Here is a 16,923-nt window from a genome sequence, read left to right as displayed (position 1 = left end):
CCTGTCAGACTTAGGATTACAGTGACCATGTTTATCAGTATATTTCTCTTGACTTGAAATTATTGGTAATGTTAAGCAGCCCAACCAGAATCTGATAGTAAATCTGTGGATGGAGATAAAAATTAGGTTGATAGGAAGGAGGCCAAATGTCTTGGAGATCATTTCCAAAGTCAAATCTTTTATATACCATGACATCAAACACCATGCTAAATTACATACAAAATTGCCTAAATAATCATATATCTGCCAGAGATATGGCTATTTGGGTGTAATTATAACACAGCATTTATATTATGCTTGGCCACTACTGCTTTGGCATCAGAGAACACAGCAACAATGGAATGTATTTGGATGTCAAAACATTTCTAGACAAATAGAGGAACAAAAAAGAATAAAAATCTAGAGTTGATATAGAATAACAAAAATGTGTTTTTGCAGAAAAAACTGGAGTCCTTCCTGGGTGGTGTTAGTTGGAAACAGTCTGGTTTTCTTCAAGGATCCAAAATCTCAGACACCGTCCAGCTGGGTGAGAGTTCAGACAAAATATGGTTTTGCTGTCTTTGATTTTATCTATATCTTTTCAGCAAGAATACTAAAACTACAAGGAAAAAAAAACTTGCTTTTAAAATAACAAACAGACAAAGTTTGCTGGGAACATTTTGCACAAGCAGTTTTGTTGCATTTGTTTTTAATTCAGAATCAGACTGTGCATTGAAGAGTCTGTTAGGCCACCTACATGGGTGCATATTGCAGCAATTAGCCAGTTGTCCTTGATTTAATTATTCGTTGGTCAGGTACTTCCATCATGATTTTAAGAAGTTACAGTTTTCAAACTGACAGACCATCACTATATTTGATTGTCCTAATCCCACTCAGTGGGAGTTTTTTTTGTTTTTGTTCAAGTCTACATAGATAGATATTAATAACATAGCTTCAACAACATTACATTTCAGAGTTGCCTAAATACAAAAATATTGTAAAATGGTGGCCTGTTTAGTTAATTCTCATATCCACTGTAAACTTTACTTCATTTTCCATTTTAAAGTCAGTTCTACATTCAGTCAGTGTTGCGTTCTGCCTCCTTACACCTGATTACAATCTTTCATTATCACACCTCTATGTTTCATATCTCTCCTCTGTGTCAGGGTGGTTCTAGTCCCAAGGGAAAGTATCTTGCAGGTTTTCAAATGTCACCACTTTTGAACACACCACATTTGAATATAGTGACATTATCAAGCAGCTGAAATACTTGGTAACAGGCCAAGGAGATGATCTATTTGAATTAGGTTGGAGCAGAATCACTCCTCAAGCTTGTAGAAAGTGAGTTAGTTAGTACATATTTATTATGCATTCCAAGTAGTGATTCACCAAAATATTCACTGATGACGGGATTCTAGCAATTGTCAAGAACTCTGACCTGTGTCCAGTCAGCAGGAAACCATCCCTCCATCCGTCCACTGGCTATTCTGCTTATTCTTGTAGGGTCATTGTGGAGTTGGTGGGGGTAATTGGCAGGGTACACCCTAAACATATCACCACTCCATCTGGAAATATAAAAATATATATTTTTTTCTCATTAGTAGACATAAAAACTCCATATCTAACAGCTTATTTTGTCCTTTTACTGCCTTTAACTCATATCTCTCAGTGGGCATGCTGGATCCTTACAGGTTGGTAGCCCTTTAGAAATTAGAGGATTAAGATATGTTTGAACGCTCTCTAGAATTTACAGAGTCCTGCTTTAGAAATGCTAACCACACTCATAGTGCTAATTGCTAATGTAAGAGCTTACAATAGTTCAAAATGTCATTTTATCTTTTCTTTTGAAATTACAGTCATTTCAAAACTGTAAAAAAAAATTGTTGTGCATCAACTTCTCTCTCAGACAGGCGTGGAGTCCCCACCTCTGCTCTTCATGCATCTTCTTATTGCAGGTTTTAAGGAAAAATAATAATTGCCTTAAATCTGTATTGATAGATCAAGGAATTGGCCACAAAAATGTAATTGCTACACTTCTAGTGTCAAGTTGAAAGAACAACTTCATTGTCTGCAGAGGTCTGAATTCCTCCTTGGAAACTTTGAGTTTCACTTACCTTAATCTTAAAATGTCACATGATCCCTGCATGTGTAAGATATAGTTGTAGCTGTAGTAGTAATTTGTTTTTTCCCCGGCACACTAAGCTTAATTTCTGATTTCTCACCTTGCAACTAGAACCTGATAACTTTGGGTCTCGTGTCATGAGAGTTGACATCTGAGATCACAGTAAAGCTACTGAGTTCCTCTGGTTTTGTTTCTTTTTGTCTTTGTTTTAGTTCTGTTATTTACTAGTTCTCTCCATGTATGGTGATGTTGGGTCCACTCTGCAATAGTACCTTGTGCATTTGCCTCTTCTCTGTGTATTAGCCTGCACTTGCTTCCTTTTTAAATGCTCATTCACACCAACATTATTAGAATATTAAAAGTACCACAAATTCAAAGTTTCTTACTTTTTACAACACGTAATGAATATGAAACTAATTAATGTTATCTTCAGTTATCAGGACGTTAAGAATCAACATTCCTAGACTAATAAAACTTGTGATAGACTCTTCTGCTGCAGGAGTTGTGAGAAAAGCATAGATATGTGATAAAGAGAAAAAGTTTTCCCCCTTAAATGTAAGAGAAAAAATACATGTATTAGGAAATTATTGGCTTGATTCTGGCAATGTAGACAAGAGAAAATTAAGATCAGATTTTTTTATTTTTTTTTTACATGTTAATCAAACTCAGAAACCAGGAAACAGCCGTCCAGAGAGCAGTGTGGATTTAAGAGGAGCAAAGCTGAACTGGGCCAACGACCTGTCCAGCAAGAAAAATGTCTTCAAGGTAACACACTAATCATGTGAAAATAGAGATTTTCAGGTGATTTATTCAAAAATCACAAAAATAATCACAAGTAATGTAAGTTGTGCACTCTGACAGCAGATAAAAATGTAATTCCTGGAAGAAAATGGTCACCTGTGCAGGAGGGAAGTGAGAGTGACTTGATGATTCTTCAATGACCTAAAATCAGGAAAAAGAAACAGTTTAAATGTTCCTTTCCAGAGAAATGTAGCTGAATCTGGCTGGGATTTTTGTCATTGCTGTTCTGTCGTTTAAATCAAATCACTGTTTTCTAGAGAATTTTGTTTGTGTCTGTTTTAGCTGCGGACCATCACCGGCAACGAGTTCCTGCTGCAGTCAGAGACAGACTCTCTGATCAGAGAGTGGTACAACACCATCAAGAATGTCATCGACAGGCTGGTGAGATAAACAGAGACACAGAAACATGAAGTTCCAACTCACCATTTCTCTGTTGGTGGCTATAACAGTTTCCTGTTATATAAAAGTAGTTGCTTCAGTATATGAACATTAACATTCACATCCAGACTTACTACTAGGTCTACTTCAGCTTAGGGGTTGTGCTCACTTGTCATAGCATAAGATCATATTTAGAGACCTGTTTATACATTGACATATTTATTTGATTGTCATTTAATTGTTTTTAGGCTTTATTCAGTTTCTACAGGTTTTTGGGTTTCATAAACATCTACTAGGTTCTGTTTCCTTTAGCAACTTAGTTCTGAACAACCACAAGGTAATACCAGTGTTTTGTGGTATCTTGTGAATTAAAATTAAAGACAGAAGTCTGCGAGTTACATAAATGTTTCTCCTTTTGATTAAGGGGCTTTGGAAATGTCATCCAGATATGTAATTTAAAATAGGACTAGCCTAATGCCAGAGGTACAACATAACATTTGACAGAGCTCAAAAGAAGTCATGGTTTGACTTTTGGTACTGCTGGTGCGATGCACATTGTGCACCCATAAAATCTCTTCAAGGAGCTGCATTAATCAGCCCACTCTTTCCAGGCCAATATTTACTGCAGTAGTATGTGCTGGGGTCTCTGATGTGGAAAAGTGCACAGACCTCCAAATTGTACCCAGGCTTGGCTGTGCTTGTTGTTGGGAGATTGAAAGTTGCAGTTAGTTTTTCATGCTGCAGTTTTATTGCAAATAAACCTTTCTGGCTCTGAAACAATAATTTTTTAATGTTAAATGGAGACAATTTGGGGGCACAGCGATTTTCTGGCTACAGATGTAGAGCTGCTCCAGAGTAAAAATATTTTTAAGCATACTATGCTCCATCTGTACTGAAAATCCCTTCACCTGCTCATACTCATGCTGCAGATAAGCTAAGGTACAGATCTGCAGACTGTGACTATTTTGGTCAAGCTAGAACAAACATAATATGTGTGGCTGTCTTGTTGTAGGCAGACAGCAGGGAAAGCAGCTAAGAAAGCTACTTGAAAACATTATAACTGTCATGTCCCATGGGGGATTCTGTCAACATTCTTTTTATTGGGTTCTTACTTTGATTTTGCTTGGAAAAGTTTTTTAGTTCTAATGTGATGATGAGAAAATCTCTTTGCTGTGATCTTTTAATACTTCTCATATTCAATTCTTGACTTGTGTTCACAAAATTCTCCAAGTATCATTTGTGTATTTTGTTTATGAAGTGTTCTAGGTGATTATCTGAAGCATGAAATAGTGGGGATTCTGTAAAATTATTTTCTGACTTCATGTTTCACTCTTGGTTGCACTTAGCAGGAAAGCACCTCTTACAAACAAGTCTGTCATAGCCTGTAAGTGATTGATGATGTTAATGAGATCATCATCTGTGCCTGATCTCAACTTCAAATGATTCAGACTTAGTTTCATCAAGTTTCCTCTTGTGGTGTAATGTTTTTTTTTTTTTTTTTAAGAAATCTACATCTATTAGTAATGTTTAACTTCAGGGTTATTTTATTTCCTCAAAAGAACTCAAGATGCCTCTCATAGCTGGGCAGACAGATCTAATGAGCCTAGTTGTTCTCCCAAGCATCTTCTAAATCCAGAGGATCAAACAACTTTTTTATTAACAGACCACAGACAAGTTCAGGTGTCCATTATCAGATTTGTGTCTTTCCTTACAGGACTGTAAACTAATTTAACATATATTTAACATTCCTCTCTAAACTTTGCAAATTGCAGGTGTGTTTTTAAGTTAGATTTGGGGAACTCTATCCAATAAGACTAAACTTAAGTTGTATGGCAATGAAGAATGAAATTTCCCACTCCAGAGGTGCAAAGGAGATATGAATTGAATCAATCTATTCAGGGGAGGTACAGTAAATATGCCCCTTTTGGATTTTTACTTGTAAAAAAGCTGGCAAACTATGTATTTTGCCTCCTCTTCACAATGCCTTAATTTGCAAATAAATGTTAAATCGACTGAGCTTGAGGTTAAATGCCTTGCCAAGGGGAACATTGATATTAGACAAGAGGATGCTGGACTGTAACCTAAAAAAAATACTTTGAAGTTCTTGGACTAATATGATAAAAAGCCAAAAGAAAAATCAATGTTCTTGAAAAACAAAAGAAAAATGTTTCATTTTCCAACCATTTCTTCATCAATCGTTCTTCGGGCTTTCTGGACGTCTTTGAAAGCTTCTCTTTTTACTTTAGCTTGAAAGAAATGCATAAATAAATTGGGGATCTGTTTAAAACTCTTGTACAGTATTACTCAATATCAACCTCCCTCTTCATTCTGCAGGATCGGGAAAATCCGTTAGAAAATGTCCTCCAGTACTCTCTGAGGCGAGCTGGCAGCGTGGAGATGCTGGACCACAGCGGTGACGAGGATGACAGGAGAAATTCTCGTAAGTCGTGTCCTCCTGTTGCCTCTGTCACTCCTGCCATTCCTCCCCTCCTTTCTGATTCACAGCCTCTCTCAGCATTATCACTATTTTCTCTGAACCTCCATGCAGGCTTCTTGCATCTCTCTATCGTGACTTCCATCATCTCCTCCATCAAGCCCACCTATTTCTTAGCTCAGCCCCCGTGGCAGATAATCCCACCGTCAGTCCTTGCTCACCTCCATCGTCGCCCGGCGCTCCCGCTTTTCATTCTCACCACCATCCCTCCTCCTCTGTTCTCCTGGCCCACAGCCGAACGCCCCGCACTGACCTCCTCTACCTTGTCTTCCCTCTCTGCTGCCTCCTCTTCTTCTCCCTGTATAGTCCCTCGTTCTGCGTCTAACCTGGAAAACACGGAGAGGAAACGAGTGAAGACCCGGTTGAAGAAGCTGATCCTGAAGAGACCTCCTCTGCAGGCTCTGCAGGAGAAAGGGCTCATTAAAGGTAAGATTTCTGTCTTAACATCTAAGTACCAAGATGTTTATTGAAAAGTATAGATGGAGAATCATAAAATGATGTATTATTATAATACATTATTCTTAAAGCTGAATCACAAGATTTTTTTTAAAGTTATGTAAAGAGATTGTGTGATTTAAGTGAAACAGATTAAAGTTATGATGGCAGGCAGGAAGTGTCAGCATTTATCCTGCAGTGATGCCACATTCCCTGGTGATTTTGTGATGCAATTCTCCTGATCTGTTTAGTAAGTAACTTTTTTCACACTAGTAACAAAACATAATTTATTCATCCTTCTTTAAGCTGCAGTGGGCAGTAATGTTATTCAAAATGTTCTTTATGAGCTGTTTAATAAGTCGTGATTCAAATGCTTTAGGAGGAAAATACTTCAGCACCTCATCTAAGCTTTGTTTTTAAATGCTGGATGAAATAAGTAACATTTGAATTTTCAGAGAAATATCATAATGCCTGGTCTATAAATACAGATATACATGCATGTCCCATCAGGTCTACTGGTGAAAACATTAGAGCCAGCTACACTGCAAAACAACTTCAACTTAGCTTTCTCTAAAAGAAGACTTTAACATGCAGTAGGAAATAACTTGTCAGTAAATCTACTTATAGATTTTAAGCTATATTTAAATAACATAAAGATTAATCTGCATCTTTGCCGTATAAAGCATTGAAATATTTATTAGATGTTTTTGAAAAGCAAAGAAATGTATTTATTTTTGAAACATCATCCTGATCTCACTTTTTTCAAAATTTTTTCCTTACCAAAAGGAGATAGATTATGTTAAAAAGCACATCACAGTGATTCACTAAAAACAAATAAGACCAAAAAAACATATTTGAATACATGAAGTATCATAATCAATACAGACTTATTCACCATTTTTTCTCTAAAACCCTTTTTTTCTGTTCTATTGAAGACCTCTTTTATAGTTTTTCCTTATTTCCTTATTTATCTTTTCAAAAGAAGGAGTTTGAACTATATGAACACTTGGCTTTTCAGAAGGTGTGCTTTTTTGGGGGGGAAAAAAGCATGACAGATTACATCTTGTCCTTTTTATCTAACAATAATAAAACTAGTTGATGATAAATAGTCAGAAATCATTTTTAATAAACCAGAATCAGTTATCATTCAGTGCTAAAAACAAACTGGTTTAAAGTTATAATGACTGCAGCTTCTTTCACAGCATGTTATTGAGAAAAATTCAGACATATCATAGAGAGGTCATCCAACCCAAATCTAAAATTTGGATTACAAAAAGTTTCATAATTCAGTTCAGTTGTAGTCTGCTCTGTGTGGAACCTTTGTCAAGAGAAATGTTTGAGGCCAGTAGTTTAGAGATTGAACAAACTAGCATCCTGTCAACTCTGTGGCAAGCCCAGTGTGACTTCATTTCACCACAGGAAATAATGTCCACTTGTGGACTCAGGTAGATGTGGTAATATTTGCTGTTTTTCTAACCACAAAGATGCTTTAAGTTGACCCTAGACATTTAGAAGTTGGAAGGGAAGTTGATTGAACCTGAAAGAGAGCAGCTAAAAATAATAAAACAACTTGTTAAAACAGTTATTTTATAAACTGAGTAACAAGACGCTGCCTCCAGCATCCATGGTTGACCCGATAGGCTGCCTGGTGACTCATTACCAGATTACCAGATCCGTCTGCCGTGGCCGTGCTGTGACCTCTGCTCAGACCTGATTCCTTCACTTTTTTACTTTCACAATTTCTGTCCGCTTTTCCTTTAGAGAGAACCTTTTGGGACAATAAACATGCTTACTTCATCCTGTTTTATGTTACGAGTAAGCTGTCGCAAATCCGTTTAACATATCCCCCTCGGCAAGATATTTCTTGTCAAGAAAATAATCTGATTTTTGTTGACAACAAAGCTGATAAGCTGTCATTTCTTACAGTTCCAGATGACCCATAATCATCTGTATATGGTCTTGGTTTTTCATTTTATGGTGACTTAATTCCAAAGGCTCTCTTTGTGTCAGAAAATGTAATTTTATAGTGATTTAAAATTAACATTCAGATTATTGGAAGGGTGACTTCTACAGTGGAAGGCAGAAATGTAGAATGTGCTTTTGAGGTTATTGGCTGTTACTAGCTGCATGCTTTTTTTTAACTCTCCCATTGTAGCTGGATATTTTTGCCACACATTTAAGTTACTCTATAGTTTATGGAGTACAGTGCATGAGTTGAATTGCATCATCTAGTGTGAGCGCAAACACGTCTGCTGGGAACTGACTCAAACGAGAGGGGGTTTCTCTCCCACTGAACGTCGTTTTCGGAAGATTAACTGCATCTTGTAGCTCTGACATGATGAAAACAACCTTTTAAACCAACATGGAAAAAAACAGCCTTTTTGTGTCCATCTGTCTTCACCCCTCAGATCAGGTGTTTGGCTGCCGCCTGGAGATGCTCTGCGAGAGAGAAAGGACCACCGTCCCACGCTTCGTCAGACTTTGCACAGAGGCTGTGGAGAAGAGAGGTACAGTCACTGAAAACACGTGATCACAGCTGACTGTGGACATTGGGGGGGGAAGGTCCTGAAATTTGTTTTATGCATCAGCTGACAGCAACTCTGAGCCCACTGCTTTTACAGATTTGTGCCATAAATCCTCTAAACCGTAGCTGCTAGAATAGTTGTGATGGCCCAATGGAGAGCAAAAACAACAATGTTGTGATCCAGAGAAGATCTCATGACAGCTGCCAGACTGGGAGAGATAAATGAGAGAAAATTGACTTGTTTTGAAACAATACAGCGATGAATATTTCATGCTCAAAAGGAAAAAAAAGCTATTAGGATTCTAAAACCTGGTTTTGATTAATTAAATATGTCAAGGGAATAACATCGTGAGTTCAAGGCATTTAAGACTATGATGTAACCTATTCGACAAAGTGAGATAAATATTGTTTTTTATCTTGCGAAAAAACTAGACATAACAAAGGCATGATACCCTCTGATTTCTTAAAGGTATAAAAAAAGTTATTTGCTTGGATAAACAAGGAACTACATTTCCTTATTTACAGTTCCTCTTCAAAAGGTTAAAGAAGCTTAAGTAGATTCTTCTCTTTAGCTTTAATTTATTTATTTAATTTACTGTCACAGATGAGGAGGAAAACTATTAGTTTCACTTTGAGTATAGTACTTCACACCTTCCACACTCTACTAATTATGAGTCTGTCTGGATTAAAACAAGTTAATCAATATGAAAAAAGAACATATTAAGCATCTAATAATTTGCTTGAGTTTTCTCATTCCTTCTGAACTAGTTTAGCCAATTCAGATTTGTAGGCCATTTCTTTAGGTGACATTAACTTTGTTGTTTTTAGGCTCTTTTGTCAGCAATTTGACTGTAGGCATAGGTTCATTGTCCATTTGGAAGATCCCATGTTCCCAGTTTTACATTCATGGCTGATGTCTTGAGGCTTTCATTTAGTGTTACAGATATTGCTTTTATATGACGCCACCGGCTTGGTGAAGTTCATCACTTCCTCCCTCATCCAGACTCCCCCACAGCATGATGCTGCCTCTCCCATATTTCACAGCTGGTTTGATTTCTCAAGCTTGCTAGTTCCTTCACTTTTTCCTCAAAATTTAACCATGGTCATTCGTTGCACATAATTAGATGGAAGTGACTTAACATTTATGAATATAAACTCCTACTTGTTTTAAATAGCGCTTCCAGACTATTTTGTTTGAATCAGTGTAAAATTAGTTTTTCAGATGACATAGTCACACATTTAAATAGTTGTTGGATTACAAGACAAACTGAAAATTAATTGTAGACAAAAAGCTTACAGTTATAATAGCAGCAAGTAGCAAATGTGAGCTTGCTGTTCTTTTTTAGATCTGTCTAGTGGCTATAGATTTACAAAAGACATTTTTGCTTAAACTTTGTAGGGCGATTGTTAAACGACAGGTGGTGAAATGTTACGAAGAAGCTCAAGGTAGTCAGAGAATGTCATGCAATCATGTAAAATGTCTTTATTTCTATTTTGGATTGCAAAACATAGTGAAACTTCTCTCATCTCCACTCTCTCAAATTCAAGGACTGACACAGCACACTTCATTTGCTCAATTACTTATTGATTCACATGGCCAGGATTGTCAGACGAAAAGGTTACCTCTTGTGTCTAACTTGTGTGTGTGTGTGTGTGTGTGTGTGATGTGTTGCAGGACTGGACACTGATGGCATCTACAGAGTCTCGGGAAACCTGGCTGTGATTCAGAAACTTCGCTTTCTGGTGGACCACGGTGAGGATGATGGAGAGGAGGGTGGAAAAGCACTTCTGTCAATTCCTGCTAATTCTGTGACAATGATATTTAGCCTAAATGCTCAGTTTTCTACTTTCCTCTTTTACTCAAAAATATAGCTGTTATTATGAAGAATACAATAATTGTGCACTCTGGTTATATTACATAAATGTTCGGTCTTTACCATTTAAATGTAACCTAAAGTGTAAAAAAACATGATTTCAATAAATGATAACTTTTCAAACAAAATTAGCCTAACATGAAAAACGTTTTAGATATGTACAAAATAAGTTAATCCCTATAATTTAAAGGTTGTTTACAATCTTTTTTAAATGTTGATTATAGATAATGTCCAAAGTATAAAAGTGACTTTTAACCTGAATGAAATTTGTTACTGCCTGACGTACACTTCACATCCTCGTTGTTGATAAAGCGGACGCAGCAGAAATCGGTCTGAATAACTGTTGGTTTTTGCAGAACGGGCGCTGACCACAGACGGCCGTTTCATGTTCCCAGCGGACCTGGTACAAGGTAGTCTCAGGCAGAAGGAGAATTAAATCGGCCTGCTTTATTTTCTAACTCAGCCTGCTTTGTGTTTTGTGCAATGTATAATGTGAATGCCTCACTGGGAGGAAAAGGTCCCCACAATGCCCACCCAGAGAGCTGACTATAGCAGAGCTGAGCTGCTGTGCAGACGGGAGCAGAATAGCATTTTTTTCCCCCTCTTTTGTCGTTGTTGTGATACTGTTTGCTTGATGTGTGTGTCCCTTTAGGCCTCTGTGCTTCAAGATTTCTGATGTAATAACATGCAGCAGGTTGTACAGAGTTATCACACAGTCCATGGGCACCACCAAGTGGACAGAGCAGAGAATTGTCTTTTTTTTTTTAACATGCATCAGTTTTTACAAGCATCAGTCAGAAGCTGTACTACTGACTGATGCTTCTCCCTTCAGAATTGTACAGGTTGCTGTTCCTCAAAGCGTTTGGTTCAATTTGAGAAGCATTAGTCAGACTTGTTGTAAAAGAAGTATGCTTCATCGTCTGAAGAGTGTGTCTGTGTAAGCGTAGGTGTTTATTTTGTGTTTTTTCTTACTTTTCTCACCCTATCTTCTTCCTGCAGCTACCAGCCTTCATGTTACACCTCAGCCCTGAAGTGAATTAACTCGCTGCTTACGTCATATGGTTCAACTGAACTCTTTCTTTTTTCCTCTTTCATTTTCTTCCTCTGACTTCATTTGTCTGATTTTTTTTCTTTTTCTCCTCCCCCTTCCCTTTTAATCTTCTTCCTTGTCTCAGAGGAGAAGCTGAATTTGGACGAGAGCGAGTGGGAGGACGTCCATGTCGTCACGGGAGCTTTGAAACTTTTCTTTCGTGAGCTTCCTGAACCGCTCGTTCCCTACGGCTTCTTCACTGACATCGTGGAGACAGTCAGTGAGTGACCGCCTTCTGCGCCCTTTCACATGGGTTATATCATACAGCACATTTTATTCAGTCTTTCACTGAACACAGAGGAAGTACATTGGAAAATGGCAATAATTATTAATCGGTCTGTCAAAGAGAAATGTAAATACAGTGCTTTGAATCAGTATTTATACCCCTTGAGGTTTTCAAATTTTGTAATGTTATAGAAACAAACATCAATGTATTTTTTGTGGATTTTATGTGACAAACCAGCACAAATTGGAGCACAGTTTTGTCTTGGAAGAAATGTGACACATAGTTTTTTATTTTGTTTATTTCTTTTGTTTTTCCAAAATTACATATAAAAGTCGTGATGTGGATTTGTATGCAGGTCCACTGATATTGTAGTACCATCTTCAGTTACAATAACATCTGAAAGTTTTTTGAGTGAACACAAGAAAATGCTTTGACTGTATCATGCTTTCCTATCCCCACAACAAGATGCTGCCACCATAGTGTTAAATTTAGGGTTCACATGTTTGCCAAAAGCTCAGTTTTGGTCTCATCTAATCAGAAGCCTTCTTCCACATGTTTTCTGTTTCCCCAACATGGCTTATGACTTTATATTTCTTATAGGTTTTCTTTTAACAGTGGATTTCTTCTTGCCACTCTTCCATAAATATACTAGATTTATGGAATCCATAGCTTATAACTTTCCTGTCGACAGATCATCCCACCATAGATGTGGATCTCAGCAGCTCCTCCAGAATTATCATGAGCCTCTTGACTGCTTCTCTGATTAATGCTCTCCTTGACCGGTTTGTCAGTTTAGGTGGACAGCCATGTCTTGACAGGTTTTCAGTTTTGCCAAATCCTTCTATTTTCAGATGATAGACAGTGCTCCGTGAGTTTTTTCTCCTTAATCCCTGACCTGTCTGCTCTGCTCCTTGTTCTTTATGAGGCTGTTTGCTCACTAATATTGTACTACAGACCTCAGAAGTCTTCACAGAACAACCATGCTTGTACTGAGATTAAGTTACATGCAGAGCTGACACTATTCACTGAAAAGTAATTAGTCCTGCACTGGATTTTATTTAAGGGTATCAAAGTGAATGAGGAATGCAGATATTTGTCACATTTTTGAAATTTTCTCATGAAAAAATTGAAAGCTATTGGTTACTTTCACTTTACAATTTGTTCTATTTAATATTGAGTTCCAGGGGAATAAAATAATTTTGCATTGCACTGTGCATTTTTATTTGCCTTATAAAATTGCCTCACAGCAGATGTGAGTGGAAAAAATTGCCTTACTAAGCATATTAAAACAATTAGCTTTGTTACTGATCTGAAACGTTTGAAACCTCACAACATTTTTGTATGACATGTTTTAGTTTTTGCTCTTAGTATTTTAAATCTGTGTTGGGTGATTTCTAAAATCAACTTCGGAAACATATAGACCACCAGACCACCTGCACAGAAAATATTTTGATTTAATCTCTTTGTGTTTGTCCTCGGCTCGTTTCATAATGAATAAACACTAGGGTTCTGCTCTTACTGAGTCAAATCCAGGACAGAGTTCACTCTGGTGTTTTCTCACTTTGTCACCATCGAATTATGAGGTTAAAAATATGTTATATTCATGCTGCCGCTCCTGAACTCTTCCTTATGACCTCGTTTGAGTATGCAGTAAACATATGGTACAGAGTGTGCTTGACTGTCAATGATTTAAGTACAACCTGTACTGGTTATATTGGTATCAGTGATGAGGTTTGTATTATTGGATGGAAAAACAGAGAGTAGAAGATGGTATTTGGATCAGTAAGAGGTTTTGTTTTTGGCCAAGCCATGTCTTGGTTGTAAAAATCGGTCACTATTTCAGTGTTGGAAAGTCTCCCCTATAAAGAAATAAAATTTCATCAGCTTTGAAGAGTTTTCAGTCCAGGCTTTAAGACTCTGCTGTTCTATTTTAGTTTCATTCATCCACAAACCTGTCTTTTGCACTCTCCTGAGTTGTCCATCTTATCTCTCACTGCAGAGGGACAGTGATGTTCTTTTTGAACAAGAGTCTCCGTCTTTGCAGCCCTGCCGTGCAATGCTAGCTTTGATGGTTACTGGACTCCTGGAGAAGTTAACAGCTGTCAGGGTTACCTCTGCTTAGAATCAGCCAGTCTGATCCTAGAATGTTCTGCCTTTGATTGAATATGAGACAGTGCATTTGTTTACTCCTTAAATATTTTTATGAGTTTGTTTAGAAATGCGGAGATGTTGTTGACATTAATGGAGAAATGAAAGGGATATATTTTAGTTAGCTAATTTTAAGTATATATTAAAGGCTAAAAGGACAGGATCAAAACAGTTCTTCTACATCAATTCCAAGACCCAGAGAGTTATAATTATATACTGTCAAAAACTGAGCTATGTTTCTTTTGTAGAGGGTGGACTTTAAAAACAGTAATGTTTTTAATTATTTTTAAATGTTCGCAGTTTCATTTTTCTCTTTTAGAGACAACATAATACGGTTGAAATTCAATACATTTGTTTAAATCTGCCCCTCCTTTCCACTTCTGTAGAACTTCTCAGTCGACTCCATTCTTAACAAAAACAAGCCATAAATCTACATAATTCAGCTTGGCTTATTGATTGAGCACCATTCCACATCAACAGTCTCAGAACAATTTGACCAAATTCGAATAAAAGTTAGTTAAATATCGTTCAGTTAAATCCACTTATAATAAAAATAACAGTGAGATTCGGTTTTCTTACAATCAAATGTAGCACAAATAGCTTTACAGTAGTTAAAAATGAAGGACATTTAAACAATAAACAGTCAAACCAACAAATGCCTGTCAGTGAATAAGACAATAATTGTTTACAGCTAGAATGGAGAGGCAGATGGATGTAGCGCAACAGAAACAAAAACAGTAAAAATAGTTTAACCATAAGAAGATGAACTGAGATGAAATCTTCAATTTGAAGAGACTTTAAAATTGTAGTCATGTGAGCTTGCTTTCTGCTCCTCATCAGCTCTCTTGCAATTGAATTTTGTAGCAACTCCAGAGGAACTTTGGTCTTTTTAGTCAAGTCAAGTTTATTTGTATAGTTCATTTAGTCAATAAGGCAGATCAAAGTGTTTATTGTGTGATAAAAACATAACAAAATAAACAAACAAAAAAGAAACATTTCATCACATTCTCAAAATAGAGAGAAGTAATAAAAATGTACAATCCAGACAAGTATGAATTATTGTATCAGTTATTACTAATCAAAGGCAGCTTTAAAGAATAGGTTGTTAGCATTGATTTGAAAGAACTCGGTATTTCAACATTTCTGCAGATTTCTTGAAGGTTGTTCCAGATTAGTGGAGTATAAAAGCTGATGCTGCTTCTACATATTTGGTTCTGGTTATGGAAATGCAGAGCAGACTTAGACCAGAACATCTGAGAGATTTGGAAAGTTGATACAACAACAGCATATCTTCAATGTATTTCAATCATATGGCATGATCAACAGTGTCTAATGCTCTGCTGAGGTCCAATAGAGCAGCACTGTGGTTCTACCACACTCTGTATTTATGTGGATGTCATTGAACACTTTTACAAGGGCAGTCTCAGTACTGTGGTGAGCATGGAAACCAGACGAAAAGTCGTCAAAGTGGTTGGTCATTTTTAGGTAGCTATTAAACTGTTGAAACACACCTTCTTCAAGAATTCAGCTAATCTTGCTTTAGAAAATCAGAAAGCAGAGCAAGTCAATCAATAATCAACATATCTACTGTATGTGTAAATGCATTGGTCAGAGAGAGAAAATCCCACTTGAAACACTGTTTATCTTAAAACAAACAAAAAAAAAAAAACAGATGATATTTTACTGCAATCCCTCATTAATTAGTTGACAGTTAAAAGAAATGGCTCCCTTTTAACTTGCAGAAACTTCCAGTAAAATCAGAGCCTGTATCAAAAGGCCAACTACCTCATCCAGCAGAACATTTAGAGGGGAAAAATGAGACATAAACAAAACATATGGCCAGGAGTACTTTGTATGAGTGAGAGAAATAAAGAGAACACCAAGTGAATGGCAACAGAAATGATAAAACATGCATTAATGGAGAGCAGAGTGAAGAAGAACGGTCAGTGGTTGTCCAGCAACACCATAATGGCAGAGATAGCTCAGAGCAACTTAAACCTCTCCAACTATAACCTTTAATGACATCCACAAGGATATCCACATAAATATAGACTGTGGAAGAACCACAATGCTGGTTCTGTTGGACCTCAGCACAGCATTTGGCTCTGTCGACCATATTGAAATTAGAGTTATGTAGGATTTTGTGATCCAGAACCCAATTGGTTCAAATCTAATAAAGAACAGGGATTTCTTTGTTTCTATTAGTAACTTCTCATTGAAGCAGTCAGAAGTCATATGTGGGCTCCATCCTGGGACCCCTCTTATTCAATATCTATATGTTCCCACTAGCTCCCACTCAGTTCCCACTCAGGTTAGAACAGGCAATAAGTTTAGCTACCATAAGTAATCTGACACAATCTCTACATTGAGATGTCACTAGGTGACTCTGAACCCATCCAATCACTGAATACTGTAGATGCGTAGAACAGATAAATGTGTGGATGTGCCAAAACTTTCTCCAGTTGAACTGAAACAAAACTGAAGTTATTATCTTTGAACCTAAAGTGGAACGATCTAGAGTCAGCACACACCTTCAGTTATTACTGCTAGAAAACTGCAAACAGCTGAAACACTGAGTTACTTTAAATCAAGGTTAAAAACCCACCTGTTTGCTTTTGAACCATAATGAATTAAACTTTGACCAACATATTTGATGCATATTGGTATTTTTAATGATGGCACTTGACAAAATGTAACGTCTATTATTGGTTTTGTGGTTTTGACAGCTTTCAACTATCTGATGTGTTTATGGGGGTTTTTATGTTTTATGATGTAAAGCACTTTGAACTGCAGTGCTGATGCAAATACACTTGATTGATGATTGATGACTGATGATTGATTGATTGATATTC

The 16,923-nt window shown here is 36.9% G+C and overlaps 1 protein-coding gene across 1 annotated transcript in view; it reads left to right on the top strand.

Moving 5' to 3' along the window:
• The window catches only part of arhgap9 (Rho GTPase activating protein 9), a 58,225-nt gene that overhangs the window by 35,873 nt on the left and 5,429 nt on the right, over positions 1-16,923 (top strand). Inside the window, 9 exon segments of the mRNA XM_032549952.1 lie at positions 439-526; positions 2,771-2,866; positions 3,185-3,283; positions 5,615-5,720; positions 6,081-6,200; positions 8,618-8,716; positions 10,409-10,486; positions 10,964-11,017; positions 11,783-11,917. Coding sequence (XP_032405843.1) covers positions 439-526; positions 2,771-2,866; positions 3,185-3,283; positions 5,615-5,720; positions 6,081-6,200; positions 8,618-8,716; positions 10,409-10,486; positions 10,964-11,017; positions 11,783-11,917 — 875 coding nt within the window.

The sequence above is a fragment of the Xiphophorus hellerii genome, chromosome 20 (genome assembly GCF_003331165.1).
Source record: "Xiphophorus hellerii strain 12219 chromosome 20, Xiphophorus_hellerii-4.1, whole genome shotgun sequence".
NCBI classification, from domain to species: Eukaryota; Metazoa; Chordata; class Actinopteri; order Cyprinodontiformes; family Poeciliidae; genus Xiphophorus; species Xiphophorus hellerii.
The sequence above is the reverse complement of the archived record's forward strand: the minus strand, read 5'-3'. Positions and strand labels throughout refer to the sequence as shown.